Below are 21775 nucleotides of genomic sequence, written 5' to 3' on the forward strand. Positions count from 1 at the left end.
GCACTGAGTCGAGCACATACAGTGCATTCAGAAAGTATTCAGACCCCTTCACTTTTTTCACATTTTGTTATGTTGCAGCCTTATGCTGAAATCGTTTATATTCATTTTTTCCCTCATCAATCTACACTCAATACCCCATAATGACAAAGAGAAAACAGGATTTTAGAAAGTTTTGCAAATTTATTAAAAAGAAAAAAAATTAAAAATATCACATTGACATAAGTATTCATACCCTTTGCTATGACACTTGAAATTTAGCTCAGGTGCCTCACATTTCTCTTGATCATCTTTGAGATATTTCTACACCTTGATTAGAGTCCACCAATGAATGAAATTAATGAATGAATGATCGTTTTAAGGCCATTTTCCCTGCTAGAGCGGGGGTTAGCCTTGCGGGCCCCATGACAATCATGGTTCCCTGTTTGAGGCAATGCTTTTATGGCCAGGTGCCCTTCCTGACGCCAACCCTTGGTCACGCTCTTACGATGCGCAGGGATACGGTGTACCTATTCTAAATCGGGGTACACACCGGGATCATTCATCCCAGCAAGCTGGTTCTCAATTTACCGACCTCGGAAGGATGACAGGCTGAGTCAACCCCCTTGGCGTTAATTCAGCGATCGACCGGGATTCGAACCCAGGATCCTAGGATCCCAAGCCGGCACCCAAACCGCTAAACCAACACCAGGCTTTTGCAGGCAACACCAATCCACCAATATTTGGAGTAAATTCGGTGGAGCCAAACAGTTAAATCTTGGTTTCATCAGACCACAGAATCTTGTTTCTCACAGTCTGAGAGTCCTTTAGGTGCTTTTTTTGCAAACTCCAAGTGGGCTTTCATGTGTCTTTCACTGAGGAGAGGCTTCTGTCTGGCCACTCTGCCATAAAGCCCAGATTGGTGGAGTGTTGCAGTGATGGTTGTCCTTCTGGAAGTTTCTCCCATCTGCACACAGGATCTCTGGAGCTCAGATAGAGTGACCATCAGGTTATTGGTCACTTCTCTTATCAAGGCCCTTCTCCCCCGATTGCTCAGTTTGGCCGGGCGGCCAGCTCTAGGAAGAGTCCTGGTTGTTCCAAACTTCTTCCATTTAAGAATTATGGAGGCCACTGGGCTCTTGGGAACCTTCGATGCAGCAGAGAATTTTTTTGTAGGCTTCCCCAGATCTGTGCCTCGACGCAATCCTGTCTCTGAGCTCTGCGGGCAGTTCCTTCGACCTCATGGCTTGGTTTTTGCTCTGATATGCATTGTCAGCTGTGAGACCTTATATAGACAGGTGTGTGCCTTTCCAAATCATGTCCAATCAATTGAATTTACCACAGGTGGACTCCAATGAAGGTGTAGAAACATCTCAAAGATGATCAAGAGAAATGGGAGGTACCTGAGCTAAATTTCAAGTGTCATAGCAAAGGGTCTGAATACTTATGTCAATGTGATATTTAAAATTTTTTTCTTTTTAATAAATTTGCAAAACTTTCTAAAATCCTGTTTTTTCTTTGTCATTATGGGGTATTGAGTGTAGATTGATGAGGGAAAAAATGAATATAAACGATTTCAGCAAAAGGCTGCAACATAACAAAATGTGAAAAAAGTGAAGGGGTCTGAATACTTTCTGAATTGACTGTACATACGCCCGACTGAACAGTTTACGTTTTGTATCCCACTGATAGGTCAGATCTGCATCTGGATCTGAACCAAAATCTAATCGGTTTGTTCTTGTCACCTTCACAACTCACCAAGTTTTGTCCGAACCTGTCCACAACGTTTTGAGACATCGAGCTCAAAGACAGACAAACAGACATGGGTGAAACACAACCTCCATCCACCTTTGGTGGCGTAGCTCATGAACTTTTCACTTTGCAAACTGCCTTTTGAATAAAGAACATCTTTATTCTTACTCCATGGAAAATCAAACAAAACACAAAACATTTCAATCTGAGTAATTGCCTGTTTGAACCCACCAAGTTTGCAACCATGATAACATTTGGGCCCTGACAATGACAGTTGTCACAAAAGGTCAAAATGAATCTGCGAAACCTGATGTCAAGACTTCATTACTGTCACAAGTCATGCAATACATAAAAAGACAATGTATGATGGAAAGGTCTTCAGATACTTAAAGGTACTTAGACAAGTAAACGTGGGGTTTTAAAATGTAGAACAAGGAGAAGGGAGACAAAAAAGGTGATGCATATGAGGCCTTAGATCACCTTATCACCTTTCAGTCCTGCTTCTCCTGGACTTCCTGGCCGACCCTGCAACAGATGATTCATAATCAGGTCCCAAAATGTATGCTGTCACCATACATGAGCCATGCATGCTCATCAGCCCTGTGTTAATAGTGTCAATAGTAATAAAGATGTGATCATAATTAAGTGGCTGATTTTCAATATAATATTAATTGATATATTATTTAGGGGAAATTATTTGTTAGGGAAATCAACTATACAAGGAATATTGAGGCTTTGCCCCAATAGCAGACTGTTTTTTCTTCCTCATTTGTGTGCAGCACATGGCTGTGGGGTAACATCATTGGTTGAGGGCACAACTGTGCCACTGATTGCTGGTTAGGGCAATAGTCTGGCCATAGCTTGTCTGCTCTTAGCGAAGGACTCCGTAAGATATTTCAAGTCCACCAATGAATGCTGGCAGACGGGTTGCCCGGTTAACAACCATCCGAGGGAAGGCACAGGCATTGATGAATCACCCGCATGTGAAGCACCTGGATGACAGTTCATAGTTGGGTCGGGATTTGAACCAAGGCTAGACAGCCTAGAGGTGAGTGTGCATACCTCTAGGTCCTATACTATCAGCCCATAGCAGACTCTTGGGAGGACCTATAAGTACAGTGATTCTTGACGTTTTCTGTCTCGAGAGGTATTGACCCACAAATGTATTTCACGCATTCAAGAGACAGTTTTTGTCCAATTACAAAAACAGCACCACTCTGCTGGAGAACTGAGCGAATGTGGACATCAACATTAAGTTCGGACATGAAGCACCAGGAATTTGCGTTCTTCAAGATGGTGAACAGGGACGTGTGGCGCTGGTGAGTGAGACCAATGAAGATGGAGCAAGCACAGAATGATCCTCGCCCACCCCTCTTCTCCTTCCCTGGAAATAATCCAGGCAGTCACAGATGGTAAATTCCCCCTCATGTACCTGGGGTTTATCATGAACAGCTGACTGCAGTGCATGGACGATTGACTTGTACTTTTGCCGTCTTTGTTATATAAACTTTGGAAGTAATAATATCGTGGTATGGTGCAGGGTCCCTGTGCTTAGCTTATAAGGGAAAGGAGTGGAAGGCCCGATGTGTTCGGGCATTGTGCCACAAACATTGCTGTAAGAGCTTGGGTCTCACTGCCGAGGATCACCAGGTGTACACTGCAGTTGCACTTCACCAAAATGTGAAAAGGCGGAAAAAAAAAAAAAATCCTTTTGAAACAACAGAATGGGTAAAAAAAAGTAGAGACATAGACAACAAAGATAGATCTCATGAAGATAGGGACTTGCCTTCCTGCCTTGCGGACCTTGCTCACCCTGCAGACCAACATCTCCATTATGACCCTGTAAAATAATTTCACAAATAAATGCCAATTCTTACAATTCACAACTTAGACAAGATAGTGGAAACTGAAGAAAAAATTGTAAAATAAACAATATGTGCAGATGCTAAGTAAACAAGACCGATAAATCTAACAACGGCGTAGCTGGGGTTGAATCTGCTGAGTGAAGGATCTGCTGTCCCTCTGTCATGTGACCGGATCCTCATCTCCGATTGGTGGACGTTTGCAAGGGACATATATCCATTATCCATACACCCGATGGGCAGACAAACGCTATTCCAGAAGGCATTGTCCTACGGGCTACGCCATAAAGATATGGCTGCCAAACCATATGACCGATGACATCATCGATTAATTTTTCTCGACCAATTTATCTAATCATGCTCAATTTATCTATCATGAGGTCATGCTCAATAAATTTCATACTCGTCGGATAAAGCGTTCTACTTGTCGATTCATGGCGTCATCCAAATTGAATCCAAATCCAAATTGATGATCCCAGATCACGCCATTTGAGAAGAGGAAGGATTTGATATCAAAAGCAATGATGGATTCCATGACCTTGCGGATTATTGGAAGCAGGCTGATTGGTCTGTAGTTGCAAGGATCTGTTTTTGCACCTTTTTGTGTAAAGCGGTAATGTTGGTTGATTTCCAAGCTGATGGCAGATGACCTTGAGCAAAAGAGAGGGTGAGATGGAGCGGCAGAACAGGATTTTAGGACAGGATCTGGTCTACACCTTGCCATCTGGTCCATTTGCAGAATCAGAGTCGAGTTTTGACAGAAACTTCTCCACTTTGTCAGGAGAGAAGGACACAGAGTCCAGAAGCAGCTGGGTATGACTGGGTAAGGTGGGTACTGGTAAGCAGAGACGGGTTTGGGACACAAGATTTTGAGGCAAACACAGAGTTGAGGCATTCGGCTTTGTCACGTGCGGTGTCGACTGTGTAGCCGTTTGAGGTAAGGGAGGAGATGGAGGGGAAACAAACACCAGAAACAGATTTGACCAGACGCCACCAGGATTTGGAGGAGGGAGACAGGTTTGAGAGTTCAGTCTTGAGAGTAGAGAGATAGTGTTTCCTGGCTCTCCTGAGGGTAGTTTGTGAGGGATCGAAGAACTAAAAAACATTCTTACTTGTATAACAACTACAACAACTCAAAATAACGATTATGAGATTTGGTGGCTGCAAAGTTGCCGAACATAGAGACGTGTCTGCAACGACGAGCATCCTATCCGCAACATAACCTGGGCACTGTCTATCATTGAGGTTTCAGCCAACCTGAGGTGTGTCTGAAGGTCATCCAATCAAACAGAAATGGGGATGGAGTGGGGAGGAGGGGGAGATGGACAGATGTAGAGAGGGAGAGGGAGAGAGAGGAATAGACCGCCACGGGTAGTGCCTTACGCTCAATCCCCTCACACCAGGTGGTCCATGAATACCAATGTCTCCCTGATGGTGTTGCACGTTGGTAAGGATTGGAATCATAACATGCAAGAAAAAGAGAAAATGCAGACACATATGCTACTTTTGCTGGAATTTTAAAAAGAACACACAAGGTAGTAACTCATAGCAGTCATATTTTCTTTGACAGGTTGTCAAAACGATAGACTTACAGGTGTGCTGTCAGGCCCAGGAGGCCCACGTTTACCGTAGCGTCCTGGAAGTCCCTGAGAATATGAAGTCAATTAGCAAAAAAGGCAACTGAATTTGTGAAGGAATGCAATTTCATTATCGCCATCGGAATAATCATTCTGAAAATAAATGTCTCCCGTACAATTACAATATCCAATAATAGTAGAGCGGATAGGGGGAAGAATCGTGCACTTTTTGATAAAAGCATCAAACTTGGTACATATCATCAGTAGGCCATTACAAGAAAAAATAGCTATAGTGCCATCCCAGTTTTGGCCTATGACGGCTGTGGTGGCCATTTTTCAAAATTTTGCAGTTTGGTCGACAGATATCACATGAACTAATCATGGCAAGAACCCCCACATTCGCACAAAGCTGTACACGGCAGAGCTGCTTTTGTGCATTTGCAGTTTGGTTGACAGCCTTTGGTACAACCACATCGAATAAGTTCTCTGAAAACTCTGCTGGCTTCAGGAAGACTGCTCCAAAGAACATCCCAGTTCCCATCACTACTACGAGTCCATTCCCATCCGTCCGTTTGTGGAGGCGTAGCCTTTGCTTCAAGCACCTGACTCCAGATGTGACCAGCCTGGTATACTGCTCGTCAAGTGTGCTGAAGTAGAGCACCCTTGGTCGGTGGGATGTTGCTCATGTCTCTGCCTTTCCGTGTGAATAGGTCGATCCTGAGCTCATCAACATGGTGTTTAGAACTTGTTCGGTCATAAAGAAGTACGACGAATCTCTCCAGAACATCCAAAGCAGCATCAACATCTGACATTTGTGGTTGTTCCATCAGCTTCATTAACTCCATTGTAACCTCAGGGCACATGCTCTATGTATCCCAAGCAGTCTTCTTTCCTCTGCCAGCAAAGCAAGAGGTCGTATCGCACCCAGTAATGGCGTGAAACATTGGAAGTGCAATGGACGTCTCAGGACCAATTGCAGCTGAGATATCATGAGCTGGTACCATGCGCATATGCTTGCCTGTGCCGAACGCCACCCATAGAGCATCCAGTGTCACTTGTAGCTTTTGAAATACATACACCGCCAGAACAACTACATCACTGTCCACAGTATGGATGAGAACAGTGTTGTGTTGTTTAGCTGCATCAGCAACATGAAGCATGCGGTGTGCTGTCCCCTGATGAGGTGTCCCCATACGGCTGTCTGCTTCCTCATGTGTATAAGGGGCTATCCTCCCGTGTTTCTTGGCTGGCGACAAACAACATCCTCATTCAGCGTACTGCTTACTTGCTTCTCTGTTTGAATGTTGACAACTTCTCTGCTGATGAAAGAGAACAGTTCCTTCTTATTGTCAGAGAGCCGCAAGAACTCTTGCCAATTTTTCGGTACTGCAGTCTTTTGGCTCAACCCTTCGACGGATTCCTTTCCCTCTCTTCTCTCTGGTCTGTGCCTTTAATTAATCTGGCCTGTAATCATCCCAGACAACATCAACCCTCTGAGCTCTTTGTAGCTTAGAATTTACATATGGCAGAAATATATCGTGTGCATATTCCTGAAATGTTTTTGCTGCTCCAGGCTTCAACATATTTACAATGGCAAGTCCATCTAGCACAACAACTTCGGCATCGAGAGTGTTGTCCTCCTTTTCTGTGACTGCCTCAACGCACTGAACAATGTTAGATTTGGTACCCTGTCTCAGCTTTCCCAAAACGCAAAAACCTATATATAGCTATATACTGTATAGCTATATATACCTATATATTTTCCCCAAAACCTATATATAGCCATCAGAATTAAGATCCTAGGCCTCATGGTTGCTGATTTATGTGGTATTTTAGTGTCATGTGGTGGCCATTTTGAAAAATGGCCGCCATAGCAATCACAGGCCAAAACTGGGATGGCACTATATCTAATTTTGTTTCTTATGGCCTACTGAATATGTGTACCAAGTTTGATGCTTTTATCAAAAAGTGCACGATTCATCTTTATATTGCACCTATCCGCTGGACTATAACATTCATGGTACAGAAACAAAGCGTTTGTGTCAAAAGTCGAGTCGTTCGTGCAGTTTGGCAAATCACATCACCAAGCAGGAAAATGTAGTTATGAAAAGATTTAATCGAAATTCCATGCCAAGGGTCCCAACCACATGCTACTGAGACCACGGCATATTTAAATTCCTTTTTATCCGAATAGACAACTGCTGGATGTTATTATCCCTGGCAGCGAGTAACCAGTTCAATATATGAAAGAGAAATTTGACTTTTACAAGTGCAGAGATCATTCATACGATCTGAGCTTCGAAGAGAATGAAGAGAATGCAGTGAAAGTCAACATGTGTGGCAGATGTCCTATTCGGAAAATTGTGAAAATTACTACGAAATGTATTGTAAAATCACACCTTATGACTTAATCAATGGACCAATCGTTGCTCAATGTTTTTCATCATCAAATTGATCACTTTATTGAATTTAGGAGTCCCGAAGACCAAACGTTCCTCCAACCTTTTGACCATTATGTTCTCGAGACTACGTGATTGAACACAAAAATACGAGGGCCTTCCCAGAAAGTTCTACGAATGAGAATTTCCAAGCTGACCTCCAAAGCCAGTCGCGGAATGGGCATCCTCCGTCGTGCGAAGTCCTTCCTTGGCACACCTGAGCTCCTCACCACATGCAAGGCTTTCATCCGCAGCTCAATGGAATAATGTCCCCCCCCTCTGGGCTGGTGCTCCTGCCTCACACCTAGCTCGGCTTCACGCTGTTGAAACCAAAGCTTTCAGAATCATTGGAATCTCCTGCGATTAAGTTAACTCCGAGTGCCTTTCACTCACTGGTGAGGCAGGTTGGTGGTCTTTCTGTCTTCTACCGACTCCTCTCCGGCCTTGCTCCCCCAGCTCTCTCTGTGCTCTGTCCCCCCAATATTCCTTCAGGTCGCACAAGATCTGCCTGCAACCCTCTTATGGTTAAACTGCCAAAATCTAGGCTCTCTGCTCACCTTCACTCTTTCATTCCCCTTTTATCCTGCCTCTGGAACAAACTCCCCTACTCCCTTCAATCCCACTCCTCCCTCCAGGTCTTTAAAACAGCTGTTCACCACCATCTCTTATCTTCCCCCATCCAAAACCTTGATCTTTTCTACCCCCGCTAATTCACCCCAGATACACTTTTTTTTTTTTTTTTTGAAATTCTAAGTTCTTTCCTGGAAGTCCTTGCAGTGTTCATATGTTTTATACCTCTCCCACCTCCCCCTCCCACATTTCTCCCGATGTCCCTGCTCTCAAATGTTGTGTTTGTGTCCTTCCCCTTCTCTCCCCATCTTGTCTACCGCTCCCCTTGTTTTTTGTGTTTTATGTGTCGGTTTGACTTTCTGTGTGATTAATGTTAGCTCTTTCACGAGCCTCGATCTTGTATACAAAAAAAAAACGAAAAAAAAAACATCAAAGTGTTTGTTTAAAAAAAAAAAAATTAAATGTTTAAAAACTTCGCGTGATTTGTAATAAAATATATCAATCCACCTTTGATCGATACCAATGCTATGTTAAGAGCTTTTTTTTGGACTATCATGAGTATCTCGCTTGTAGAATTTTTTGACCGACTCTCCAAACCTCAATACTACATTTACAGCCATAATTGTTCCCATCGTCTTGTGGGTTGGCAGGGGAAAGTTTTTGTGGGCGAAGTCTTTCACGGACTTGCATTCTTTTCTTATCACTACTCCTTATGGAGGAGGTGTGCATGTGTGTATGATGGGTATCCTGCTCGTTCACATCAAAATTAATTAACATTAATGATTAAATAGGTTAACCGTTACTATATATGAACTATTACCAACGTACTACATGTAATGTAGATGGATGTGGGGGCTGGCAGGATAGCCTACAGGTATATACACTTGCCTCTGATCTGTCTAGTTGGATTCTAATCTCGAACTTGCTATAAACTGTCATCCTGGTGCTTTAGATGCATGGCAAGGCATCAATGTGTGTGCCATCCATCAGAGGAATGTTAAGCCGTAGGAGCCATCTGCCAGTATAGATAGGTCGTTGGTGGATGTTAAAGGTCCCACTGTGTCCTTCGCGAAGAGTAGGCACTCTGAACAAATTCAAATTCCTACCCAAACGGACTGTTGGGAAGGCAATGGCAAGCCACACAGCATAACCTGTGCCAAGAAACTGTTTTGGCAGCACAAACGTTCTGTAAAGAGTATGGTACAGCTTATCATGATAGGGATGTGGAAATTTACTGTGATATTTATGACACTCCCGGGTTCCCGAATGAACACGATAAGCTATTGTAACGGTGCTGTGTGTCAGTCATTGAGTGAGTGAGCCCGCACTTTTTCTCAGATCTACTGTAATCTATATACCCTGGCCAGGCTCTGCATTGTTAAATGCTCTGTCTTGTTTGCATTGCTTTTGTAGGCGTTATCGTATAACAGGTAATTAAAAACATGTTTTTCAAAATATAAAAGGATGTAGGGATAATATGCGAAAAATAAAAACAATGGATAGAGGTCCTCAATGCCAAACAGGAAATCAGAGCTGTCTCCCTTGACATATCTCGTGCTTTCAATATGGTCTAGCACTCCACCCTGCTCACCAAGTTATCCTCTTATGGTATCCATGCAAATCTCCACGCATGGCTCGCGGACTTCCTCTCCTATCGTAGTCAACGTGTGGCTTTAAATGTAATTCTCTAATCTCCCCTTCCTGTTCAGGCTGGAGTTCCTCAAGGCAGTGTTCTGGGCCCTGTGCTTTTTCTGGTCTTCATCATGATCTCTCCGACTCTCTGGAAAATCCTCTCTATATCTTTGTTGATGACTCCACTCTCTGCCGCTCCATATCTCATCCCTCAGATTGGCAGTCTGCAGCCTCTTCACTCTCTACACACCTGGACAAAATCACAAACTGGTCAAACAAGTGGAACATGTCTTTCAATCCTGACAAATCTCACACTCTCACTATGTCTCTCCGAAAAGACCGTCTGGAAAACCCTCCCATCTACTTTCTGAATAATCCTCTCGAAGAAGTTCTGTCATTCAAGCTTTTGGGTCTCACTATCTGCCATGATCCTTCCTGGGAAAACCACATTTCCAAGCTAGCATCCAAAGCCAGTCGCCGACTGGGCATCCTCCGTCGTGCGAAGTCCTTCCTTGGCACTACTGAGCTCCTCACCACATACAAGGCTTTCATCTGCAGCTCAATGGAATACTGCTCTTTCCTCTGGGCTGGTGCTCCTGCCTCACACCTAGCTCGGCTTTACGCTTTAGCAACCAAGGCTTTTAGAATCATTGGTATCTCCCGCGATGCAGCTAACTCTGAGGGCTTATCACTCGCTCACCACAGGCAGGTTGACGGTCTTTCTGTCTTCTACCGACTACTCTCCGGCCTTGCTCCCCTGCTCTCTCTGTGCTCTGTCTCCCGAATATTCCTGCAGGAGATTCATGTTTAAACCAAGTTCTGAGCTTAAACCAATATCGAGTTCGGCTTTCTGCAAAAATAAGAATAAGAAGAATGACAAAATGGCTATTTTGGGTCGGTCAATTATGTATTTTAACGATGTTGTCCAAAAGTTTAATTAATGGTATTGGATGTTAAATCCTCTACATATCACTGGTAGGTAACTTATAGGTTAAAAAATTTGTATCTTGATTGATTATTTTGAGGATTTGTGTTGTATTAAACCTGTGGAGTGTCCGTATTATACCTACATCGAAGTGTACTGACTTCCTGATTAAGAGCAGATAAATTGAAACTTCTGAGTGTGCTGAGCATAACATGAATAACTAGAACAGAACTCAGTAGAGAGCATTCCTCCGCCAAGTTGAACAGTTTCCATTTTGTATCCCACTGATAGGCCGGATCTGCATCCAGACGTTTACCAAAATCTAATCAGCTTGTTCTTTTAATAATAATAATAATAATTCATTTATTTTGTATAGCGCTTTTCCAGAAGCCCAAAGGCGCTTTGACAGAGTGGAAAACATAATGCATAACAATACATGAAAACAACAATTGCAAAAAGACAAGAATCAAGAAAACAAACAGCAGCGATATACGGCATATATATAAGACAAGAATCAAAAAGACAAGACAAGAATCAATAGGGAAATATTTAAAGCAAAAGGAGGGAGAAGGAGAAGAGATAGTCAGGGGTTAAATGCTGTGGGTTGAATGTTGAATGCAGCGTTGAACAGGTGGGTCTTTAGTGATGTTTTGAATGTGGTGAGTGAGGAGGAGTCTCTGATGGTGTGAGGTAGTGAGTTCCAGAGGGTGGGAGCAGCGATGGAGAAGGCCCTGTCCCCCCAGGATCTGAATTTGGTCCGGATGGAGGGGGTCAGGAGGTTGGTACCAGCAGAGCGGAGGTTGCGGGTGGGAGTGTGTCTGGAGAGGAGGTCAGCCAGGTAGGATGGGGCCAGGTTATGGAGGGCTTTGTATGTCAAGAGGAGGATTTTGTACTGGATTCTCTGGGGGATGGGGAGCCAGTGAAGCTTGTAAAGGACGGGGGTGATGTGGTCACGGGTCCGGGAATGAGTGAGTAGACGGGCAGCGGAGTTCTGAATGTATTGGAGTTTATTGGTGATTTTTGAGGGTGAACCATAGAGGAGGCTATTGCAGTAGTCCAGACGGGAGGTGATGAAGGCGTGGATGAGGGTTTCTGCAGCCGTGGAGGAGAGGGATGAGCGGAGACGGGCAATGTTTTTCAGGTGAAAGAAGGCTGACTTTGTGATCTGTTTAGTGTATTTGTCGAAGGAAAGGGTTTGGTCAAAGATGACGCCAAGATTCCGGATGTGAGGGGAGGTGGATACTGGGATACCGTCGATGTTGAGGGCAAAGTTATGGGTGGATTTTGTGAGCGTTTTTGGGCCAATGATGATTATTTCAGATTTATCACAGTTAAGCTTGAGGAAGTTGATTTGAAGCCAGGATTTTATTTCAGTGATGCAGTTTGTCAGGATAGAGTGGGTGTCGGTGGAGACGGACTTGGTGGAGATGAAAAGCTGGATGTCATCGGCGAAGCAGTGGAATTGGAGACCATGACGGCGGATTAAGTGACCGAGCGGGGACAGGTAAAGGATGAAGAGGAGGGGGCCAAGAACTGAACCTTGGGGGACACCTTGGGGGAGGGGAGCAGTGGGGGATTTGCAGTTATTGATGGAGATGAACTGGCATCTGTCAGAGAGGTATGATTTAATCCAAGAGAGGGCAGTGCCGGTGACGTTAAAGGTGGATTCAAGTCGGGTGAGGAGGATAGTGTGATCGATGGTGTCAAAGGCAGCGCTGAGGTCGAGGAGGACGAGAATGTTGAGGTTGCCAGCGTCAGAGGAGAGGAGAAGGTCGTTGGTGATTTTGAGGAGAGCAGTTTCAGTACTGTGGTTGGAGCGGAATCCGGATTGGAATGTTTCATACAAGTTATTGGCAGAGAGATGATGTTTGAGTTGAGTGGCTACAGCGCGTTCCAAAACTTTTGACAGAAAGGGTAGGTTGGAGATGGGTCTGAAGTTGTTTAGGGTGTCAGGGTTTAGACCAGGTTTTTTTAGAATGGGGGTAACAGCAGCAATTTTGAGGGAAGGTGGGACGATGCCTGTAGACAGGGAGGAGTTTATTGTTGCAATGATAAGTGGAGAGAGAGCAGGGAGGGAGGCTTTGACAAAGCTGGAGGGGATGGGGTCAAGAGTGCAGGTGGCAGTTTTCATTCCTATGAGGAGTTCAGAGAGGTCAGTAGGAGAGATTGGGGAGAACCGAGACAGGGGATGGCAGGACAAGGGGGGGCAGGTGGTTGGAGGGGGAGCGGGTGCGGCGGTGGTCAAGCTGTTGTAGATGTTGTCAATTTTGCGTTGGAAGAAAGAGAGGAAGGAGATGCAGTTGTCTACTGTGAATGACTGGGTGGTGGTGTTCAGGGGGCGGAGGAGTTTGTTTATTGTCGAGAAGAGTGCTTTTGGGTTTCCGGAGCCAGAGTGGATAATTTGAGAGTAGTAGGCAGAGCGGGCGCGGGAGAGGGCATCTTTGTAGTGTTGTATGTGGTCCTTGTAGGCTTGGGAGTGAACTGTGAGACCCGTTTTATTGCGGAGTCTTTCAAGTTGGCGAGCACGAGTTTTCATCAGGTGGAGTTCAGGGGTAAACCAGGGAGCAGAATGGGTGAAAGAAACTGTTTTGGTTTTTACAGGCGCAAGCTGGTCAAGGCAGGAGGAGAGAGTGTGGTTGTAGTAGTCAGTGAGGTCGGAAGGGGTGTGGAGGTCAATGAAGGGAGAAGTGGACATTTTTTCAGAGAGGGTGGATGAGAATGAGGTAGGTGAAAGAGCGTTTAGCTTACGGAAGTTGATTGTGCGATAATGCCTTGGTGTTGGGGCGGGGATGTTGATGGTCAGAGTGATGGCTAAGTGGTCAGAGAGGGTGAGGTCGGAGCCATAGAGATGGTGCAAATTTAATCCAGTGGAGCAGACAAGGTCCAAAATGTGACCACGGATATGGGTAGGAAAGTCGACATGTTGAGTGAGGTTAAAGCAGGTGAGTAAATCAGTGAAGTCAGTGGTTATTGTGGAGTCAGTGGAGTCCATGTGGATATTGAAATCACCAAGGAGGAGGATTGAGGGGGAGAGGGAACATAGCTGGGTCAGAAAGTAGGAGAAGTCAGACAGGAATGATGGGTGTGGTTTGGGAGGGCGGTAGACGACAGCCATGACTGACTGCGTGTGACCAGAGAGTTTTAAAGCCAGGTGTTCAAATGATGGAGCAGATGAGATGGAGATGAGGTTGGTCTTGATGTCTTGACGGTGGATAACGGCAATTCCACCACCTCGGCCCTCCGAGCGTGGTTTATTGACGTAGGAATATCCATTGGGTGTGGTGAGGTTGAGTGTGTAGTAGTCCAGAGGTTGTTGCCAGGTTTCGGTGAGACAGAGAAAGTCCAGTTTGTTATCCAGGATGTATTCGTTCAGGATGAGGCATTTATTGTTGAGGGACCGGGTGTTGAACAGGGTGAGCTTGATGTTGTTTTGAACAGCAGGGATGAATTCAGGTGATTTAGCCAGGGTTCGTAGGCAAGAGGTGCGATCGTGTGGGTTGCTGTGACCAGGTGCGCTGGGACGAAGAGTGAGAGTGCGCTGAGCCGACCAGAGGACGGGGATGGAGTGACCTGATTGCAAATAAACAAACTTGCGACCGGAGCCACGGTGAATGTACCTGGGTCGTCGGAGGAGTCCATTTGATTTGATGGCAGAGATGCATGATGGGGTGGAGCGGGTATTGAGCAGAAGAAGCCTTGCGGCGGAGTACTTCAGAGCCATGCCAGGCAGGAGCGAAGGGACGAGTACGAGGCCAAGGTCGAGGAGGCAAAGCGGCAAACGCAGCGGCAAACGCAGCGGCAAACGACTGCAGCCGCTAATCAAGACCACAGCGGCAAACAAGGCCACAAGGCCACCGGCAAACAAGGCCACGGCCACAATCAACGGGAGCGGGCCTTTCGAATTCCGTATTCCGTACCATCAAAAGCAGATTCCGTTATCCAGCCTGAGAACACGCGGCACGTGCGGGTGTGAAAAGGCAGGACAGGTGTGAGATGTCAGGTCAGAAAGGTAGAAGCAGACCCTGTACATCCATCCAGTCGGAGAAGCGGCGAATATGCAACGCCAGCGTCCTCTCGCAACCGAACCCGGAAGTACCCGGAAGTTACCCTTTTCACCTTCCTAAATTATCCACCAACGTTTTGTAATAACTCGTCCATAAATATTTGAGATATCATGCTATAAATCGTTTTTGGTCATATCTCTCAAAAGTGAAGAATCACTTCCAAAAAAAAAAAAAATTCTCATGTCCGTTTCCGGATCTTCCCCAAAATCGAGTCAATTCGTCTGTGCCGCACAATCAACCTGTCCGCCAAGTTTCGTCTGAATTGGTCCATAACTTTACTATCCTGCTCACTGACAGACAGACAAACAGGTGATAATACAAGTGAGAAAGAATTTGAAAAACAATAAAATCGATAACTCCCACGTCCACTTGTGAGGTTAAACTGCCAGTGAGAAATAATATAGTAGAAAAGTCTGAAAGATTGAGATGTGTCATAATCTTGAAAATGAAAGAAAGAAGCAAACATAACCTTTTACCTTTCTGCCCCGCTTTCCTTTCTTTCCATGCTCGCCAATTTCACCCTGAGCAAAGGCACGTGTGTTACGAGAGGTTATGCAGTTTATATTTCATTCCCGTATCCACTTTGAAACACTGAAAAATGTGTCTAAGAATACCAATCTCTTTGTATTCGGTTACTTCGTTCTACGGAGGAATGTGAAGAGTGATTGAAGAAAAAGGTGGGAATAAATAAACAATTTAATTTGCTTTTATTGACCATTCAAATGAAAACAATCTCAATGATTTGTGAGGAACAGCACTGTGTTGGTACGAGTCCCAAAAAGGTCTCAAAGGTACTTGTCCCAAATGGACAACATTCTGGAGGTGTTTGCACTTCCCTCTGTGATGCTGTTGGTGCATTTATGGTATTATCTGTGCGGTTGCACATTTTTCATCGATCTATTGCTTAGATTCACGGTGGCTGGCATTTATCTGTTAGGGTGAGGATTGATCCCATGGATCAGCAAGCTGCCCTGTATTCCTGTATTTATAATCCTCTATTTAAATAATATTGTCGCGCAACTCCAGTTAACACCAGTCGCGGATGGCCAAAACGGTCTTATTCGGAGGCACAACCCAAACACGGATTTTACTATGGCCGCGCGGGAGGGAGAAGGAAAATGGAAGGCTGCGGCAAAGCTTACCTGGAGCGCGTCGACTGTAGCTCCGTTCCTGCAGGAGATTAACTCGACACGGACACCAAATTCAATGTACAAAAATAAAGATTTATTCCGGACCCGATACAATGAAACGTGACGACAATCAAATAACTAAATCCTATATTCGGGATCCCACACACCAGACTCAACAAATACAGACGGGGGGATGGATTAAAGGAAAATAATTGTCTCATCGTGTAAAGTGTAAACGCGGAGCTCGGGCTTATCTGGTCTTTGTCGTCTTCAGTGTAACACGGCCCCGCGGCCCTCTCCGTCCGCTTTCGAGCACCACCAGGCCTCGCTCCAAGTACCACAGCAACACGAAGGCCCGAGCCAACGCCCACTCCGTTCGCACACGAGGCCCCAAAGCAGGAAAAGCACCGCGCGTCCAACGCAGGCTAGCGGCTCCAAGCGAGGTCAAAAGGCAAGCAAACTCCACTCGGGCTACACCTCAGCCCAACTCGGGCTGCGCAAGACGAAAAAGAGCTGCAATAGCGAGTCACTTTTCTGCGTTTCTCGAACCACTGCCAGAAGCAACTGCTCTGAACCAACTCACTTTCAGACTCGCTGATCTCGTGGCCAACTCACTCCACTCTCTTCTCTCGAAGCAACTCAACTCTCGTGCACCAACTCACTCCCACGAACCAAAGTCCTGCCGCGCCTCGTATCACTCCGCGGCGGTGACGTCAGCCTTGGCGCACCACCCAATCAGTGGCCTCCACCGACTCATTGGCTCGCTCAGGCCCCTTCCTACCGCACCAACCCAACACTCGTTCTCTGTTCCTTGGTCATAGCGCGTGGTACTCAAGGTGGATAGGCCTGTCGGAGGTGTAAATGGCGGCGGCCATGCGGCAGTGTCCTGGCCTGGTTTCCTTTTGCCGGTTCTCTTTCACAGTCATGTCAGGGAAGGGCGTTACTTAGTGTTGCAATAAGGACCTGTCGGAATGTCTATGTGGTTGCGGTGCCAAAAGGGACAAAGGTTTGGCTAACCAGGTGAGGACACACAGGGGCTCTACTCTTTAATCCCTAACTCTACTTAACACACGAACCTTCTGGTAGATTCACAAGTATACTCCTTACCGACAAAACGCCTACACATGAACTTATTACAGGTAGTTTTCCTTACCGTGACACACGAAGCATGTTACCTATTCAGATCTAGCTGCTCTACATATTGCTCTACCACATCGACATAACAATATAATTGTCACAAACACAAACAATATTTTCTATGTGGATGGTGGCACGGCAAAAGAAGAAAATGTCTCCAGGTTTCAATGCTTACCATCACTCCTGGAGAACCAATTGGACCGATGACCCCAGGAGGTCCAATGTCACCCTATAAAGGGAAAACTGCAATGTTATGGGTAACAATTACACACAGACATTAAGAAAATGTTCCATTCCTATCAATAAGCAATCTAAATATTTTCATCATGAACAATTCATACAGATAAAACTAGCAATAATCAAGGATTCAAAAGCTTGAGAAGCATGGAAAGATTGTTCTAATCCGATATACCATGTACTTATATGAGAGTAAGTGGTGCTGAAGCAGTTTCCTGGACAAAGGATAGTGTGTGGTTGGGCATTGTCTTACCAGGAGAAGTTCAGGGTGTGATTTGGCCCTGTACAGAATTTGGACAAGGTATCAGCATACAATGTTCTGGATAAGATAGTGCACAGGTAGCACACTTACCTTCGAGCTGTCAAGCCTGGGTTCCAATCCAGAGCCAACAATAAACTGTTGTATTGGTGATTTATAGGTAGGGTGTTGCCTTACAAAGTACACCATCCCTTGTATGGATGTTAAGCCGGGTGTCCTGTCTGCTAGGATTCGATGATGGATGTTAAATATGCCTTCTGTGAAGAGTAGGCGAGTTAACAGCAGCCTCCTGGTCAAATTCCAAAGTCCTGCAATAACACCTCCAGATGATCATCAACAAGTTTGATGTTTGATGACCTGGCCAACAAGTTTGTGAAAGGCTTGGGCCAATCAATCTCCCGCAGCTGATCTCACAAGAAGGTCGGATTATAATTTGGGGGCATTAAAGACGTAGAGACCAGCATACAATGGCCGACTCTTTAAAAGGCATCATGGGATCATTATTTATCATTGATGTGAGGCTCCCGGTGAAGTTTGGACATAAATCACATGCAGGCCAAATATGTACATAGTAGAGATCAGTGTACATTAATGTGAAATACCCGGATGTTAGATCGGATATGGAATTTGTCTGGATTCCGAGCATTATGAGCAATCGGTTCAGATAGGAACACTAAACAGGGCAACCTTTATTTTCAAAAGTAATATTATAATAAAGAGATTGAAATTGGAGGATGCTGTAAGGGATTCATTGACTTGGACGTAGATCACGTGTAGTCTCCAAATATGACTCCTCTCTTACAAATACCCTGCCCTTTGGGACTTGGGAGATTCTCACCAAACTTACGCAGCACTGCCAAGGCAAATCAAATGGATGTTTCAACAGGAGTTTATTCACCGTCCTGCCACATATAATTTCAAACGAAATAGAAAGACAACCCTCATGGGGTTACATCTTGAAGGAAAACCTAATAGGGTTGTTGCGAAGGAGATGGGATTGTTGTCTGCTAAATACGACGTTTACTAAAAGGAAGCAGCAGATGTGGTGGAACCTTTGTTCACCATGACATAATATCATAGTTTCCAACATTCAGAGAAGAAAAAGTGGTAGGATGGAAATGATCCGTGCTGGGAGGTAGCAAAGCGACCGAAGGCTGGGGGTTGAGGGGTCTGGAAGCGGGTTGTGGGAGGATATGGGAGGAGGGGGGAGCCTGGAGGGTTGAGGGAGGATATGGGAGAGGGAAGGGGGAGGGAGTGGGAGGGAGGGCGAGGGCTCCGTGTAGGGGAATTTTGTAATTGTCACCTTAAATTTGTACATTCCAAGACTCTCTTTTATGTAAAATTAAAGCAGAATGATTACGTTTTCTTGATTAATTTAAATCTGAAGGCCGACAGAAACCTTGTCACAACATGAAAATCAATCAAAAGCTTCGATGGGTTTATAATTATTTGGTACAAGTGATGTTTTTTGTGGAGTTCTACTGGAGGTTTTTGATGTGGAATGTGATGCTCCAAAATGATCTTCATGATTGCCTGAGTTGATTAGGCCAATCAACCACAAAAAATCCGGAAGAATTCCGATGTTTCTAAACACACGCCATGATAAGGTGGACAGAGCACGAAAATAGAGATTCTTCCATGGCACAGCATTCCAAATAAAAAATAAATTACCAAAATAATTTTCATTATAATTGGGCAATACAAGTGGTACACTGTTTGAGGACACAAAAAGTGGTAGACTAATGCCTGAAGAGGTAGAGTTGGCAACGATGTGATTTTTCCAAAGTTTAGATAACATATTGTGATAAATTTTCCACTTGCTTAACTGTGCAATAATGCAACATGGGGCAGGTAATCTCTGTGTAATACGCATGCACACACACATACACTAGCAACTTCATATGCACGCATGCACACACACATACACACATATACATGCACACACTCATATGTATATAGATACACACATACAGATATATACGTGTACACACTCATACGTACTGTATATAGACACACACTAGCCACTTCATATGCACGCATGCACACACACATACACACATATACATGCACACACTCATACGTACTGTATATAGACACACACACACACACACACATACATGCACACACTCATACGTACTGTATATAGACACACACACACACACACACACACACACACATATATACATGCACACACTCATATGTACTGTATATAGACACACACACACACATACACACATATACATGCACACACTCATACGTACTGTATATAGACACACACACACACACACACACACACACACGGGGACACACACACACACACACACACACACACACACACACACACACACACACACACACACACACACACACACTAGCAACTTCATATGCACGCATGCACACACACATACACACATATACATGCACACACTCATATGTATATAGATACACACATACAGACATGTACGTGTACACACTCATACGTAATGTATATAGACACACACACACACACACACACACACACACACACATACACACACACACACACACACACATACACACACACACACACACACACACACACACACACACACACACACACACCATCTCCATTTATAGTAGATGGTAAAATGTGTATATTTCATTTATCACTCATTTTGGGGTCTTAAATGGTTGGTTTCATGTTAAAACCTGATGTGGTGGTGGAGATGAGATCTGGCGATGACGTCACGGCGAACTCAATGTTGCACTACACCACTAGTCGGTCATAAGTAGATCCCTCTTGAATACATGGAACCTTTGTTGATTCAAGTTCTCCTTTCAGAGGAAGCTTTCCATTTTAAACAAAGATGACCTCAGTAGTCAGCTGATCATAGCCATAAAATAGTTTCTGTAGATTCGCGTATGTGGAAAAATGACATGACTGTATATTCAAGTCCCACTCAATAACAAAGCTCCTGATACTAGGCCGGCTCTTCATAACTGAGTTGAAAATTTAGTAACTTTAAATTTAAATAAACAAGTTATAAAAATAGAAATAATAAAATAATAATAAATAAATAACTAATAAATTTAAATAAATAAGTAATTTTTTTTAGTAAATTTAATAACTGAGTAAAGTTGTAAATAACTGAGTTGTAACACTCGTGTTGGAACCTGTAAATACGTACACATAACAGGCAGGGCAATGGCATGATTATCATGATTGTACATCATGCGGTGTACTTTTACTTGGATTATAAATGAATGTAACGTCAGTTTATGACATTTGAATTTGAAGATGGGTCCCAGCTTTATGAAATGGACACTGGGAATGGGAAACAGCTGATAAATATAATGCTTTATAGCTTCTTCACCACAAAGTGGTTATTATTTTTAGATTTTTCTATTTGTTTGCAAGTGACAAGTTACCAAATGAAAATTGAGTACCAGTTCACTGGTAATTCCCTGTTTGTCGTTAAAGGCGGCAAAAAGGGTTGGCGTCAGGAAGGGCATCCGGCCGTAAAACATTGCTTCAAAAAGGGGACCGAAAAACAACAACAACCACGGTTCCCGAAAAAGGCCAACCCCCGCTTGCGGGGAAAAATGGCCTCTAAAGGTGGTTTTTTTTTGTTTGTTTTTTTGACAAGTTACCAAATGAACCTACGACCCTCTGTTGTTTTGTTATGAACTCAAACTAGATGCGAATTGTATAAATCAAACCGGAATGCTTCAAAATCCTTTTACAAACACATTCCTGAATAATCATTTTCTACCAACCGAGAGGCAGGAAACATGGTACATTATTTGTTTTTTTTTTCTGGAACCAAACTAACTTTTTGGAGGCTAATTCATCATTAACATTTACATTAGAGGTGCGAGTTAGTGTTTCATTCATTAGGCATTTAATCACCCCAAAATTAATCCTGTACAGGTTTACATGTCCCAGTCTCACGATTGGCCTAGAAAAGCATACGAGGAATTTTGCATTGGGTTTGTCTCGGCCCAGCAGAGCCAGCCGTAGGTGTATATGCCCACGGACTGCATGGTGACCACAGCTACGATGTGGTCCACAGGCACATACAACCACAACTGGTACAAGAGGGCGATGGTCCTCCAGTTATACCCTCCCTCAAATGGCTTCTAGGTCCACAATATCGACGCACCGAACCAGGTCCAAAAACATGGCCTTGAACAGAGATGTAGTGCATCCCCAGCAAATCCCAAGCAATGAGTCTGG

General features: G+C 44.4%; 1 protein-coding gene across 1 annotated transcript in view; it reads right to left on the minus strand.

The window, feature by feature from the left end:
* LOC137438726 (uncharacterized) overlaps positions 1 to 21775 on the minus strand; it is a 230457-nt gene that overhangs the window by 120677 nt on the left and 88005 nt on the right. The window contains exons 11-16 of the mRNA XM_068134015.2: positions 17239 to 17292; positions 15273 to 15317; positions 5183 to 5236; positions 4974 to 5018; positions 3515 to 3568; positions 2209 to 2253 (exon numbers count right to left, since the gene is read on the minus strand). Of these exons, the coding sequence (XP_067990116.2) occupies positions 2209 to 2253; positions 3515 to 3568; positions 4974 to 5018; positions 5183 to 5236; positions 15273 to 15317; positions 17239 to 17292 (297 nt within the window). The remainder of the gene's footprint in view (positions 1 to 2208; positions 2254 to 3514; positions 3569 to 4973; positions 5019 to 5182; positions 5237 to 15272; positions 15318 to 17238; positions 17293 to 21775) is intronic.

Source organism: Myxine glutinosa, chromosome 13 (genome assembly GCF_964187855.1).
Source record: "Myxine glutinosa chromosome 13, kmMyxGlut1.1, whole genome shotgun sequence".
NCBI lineage: Eukaryota > Metazoa > Chordata > Myxini > Myxiniformes > Myxinidae > Myxine > Myxine glutinosa.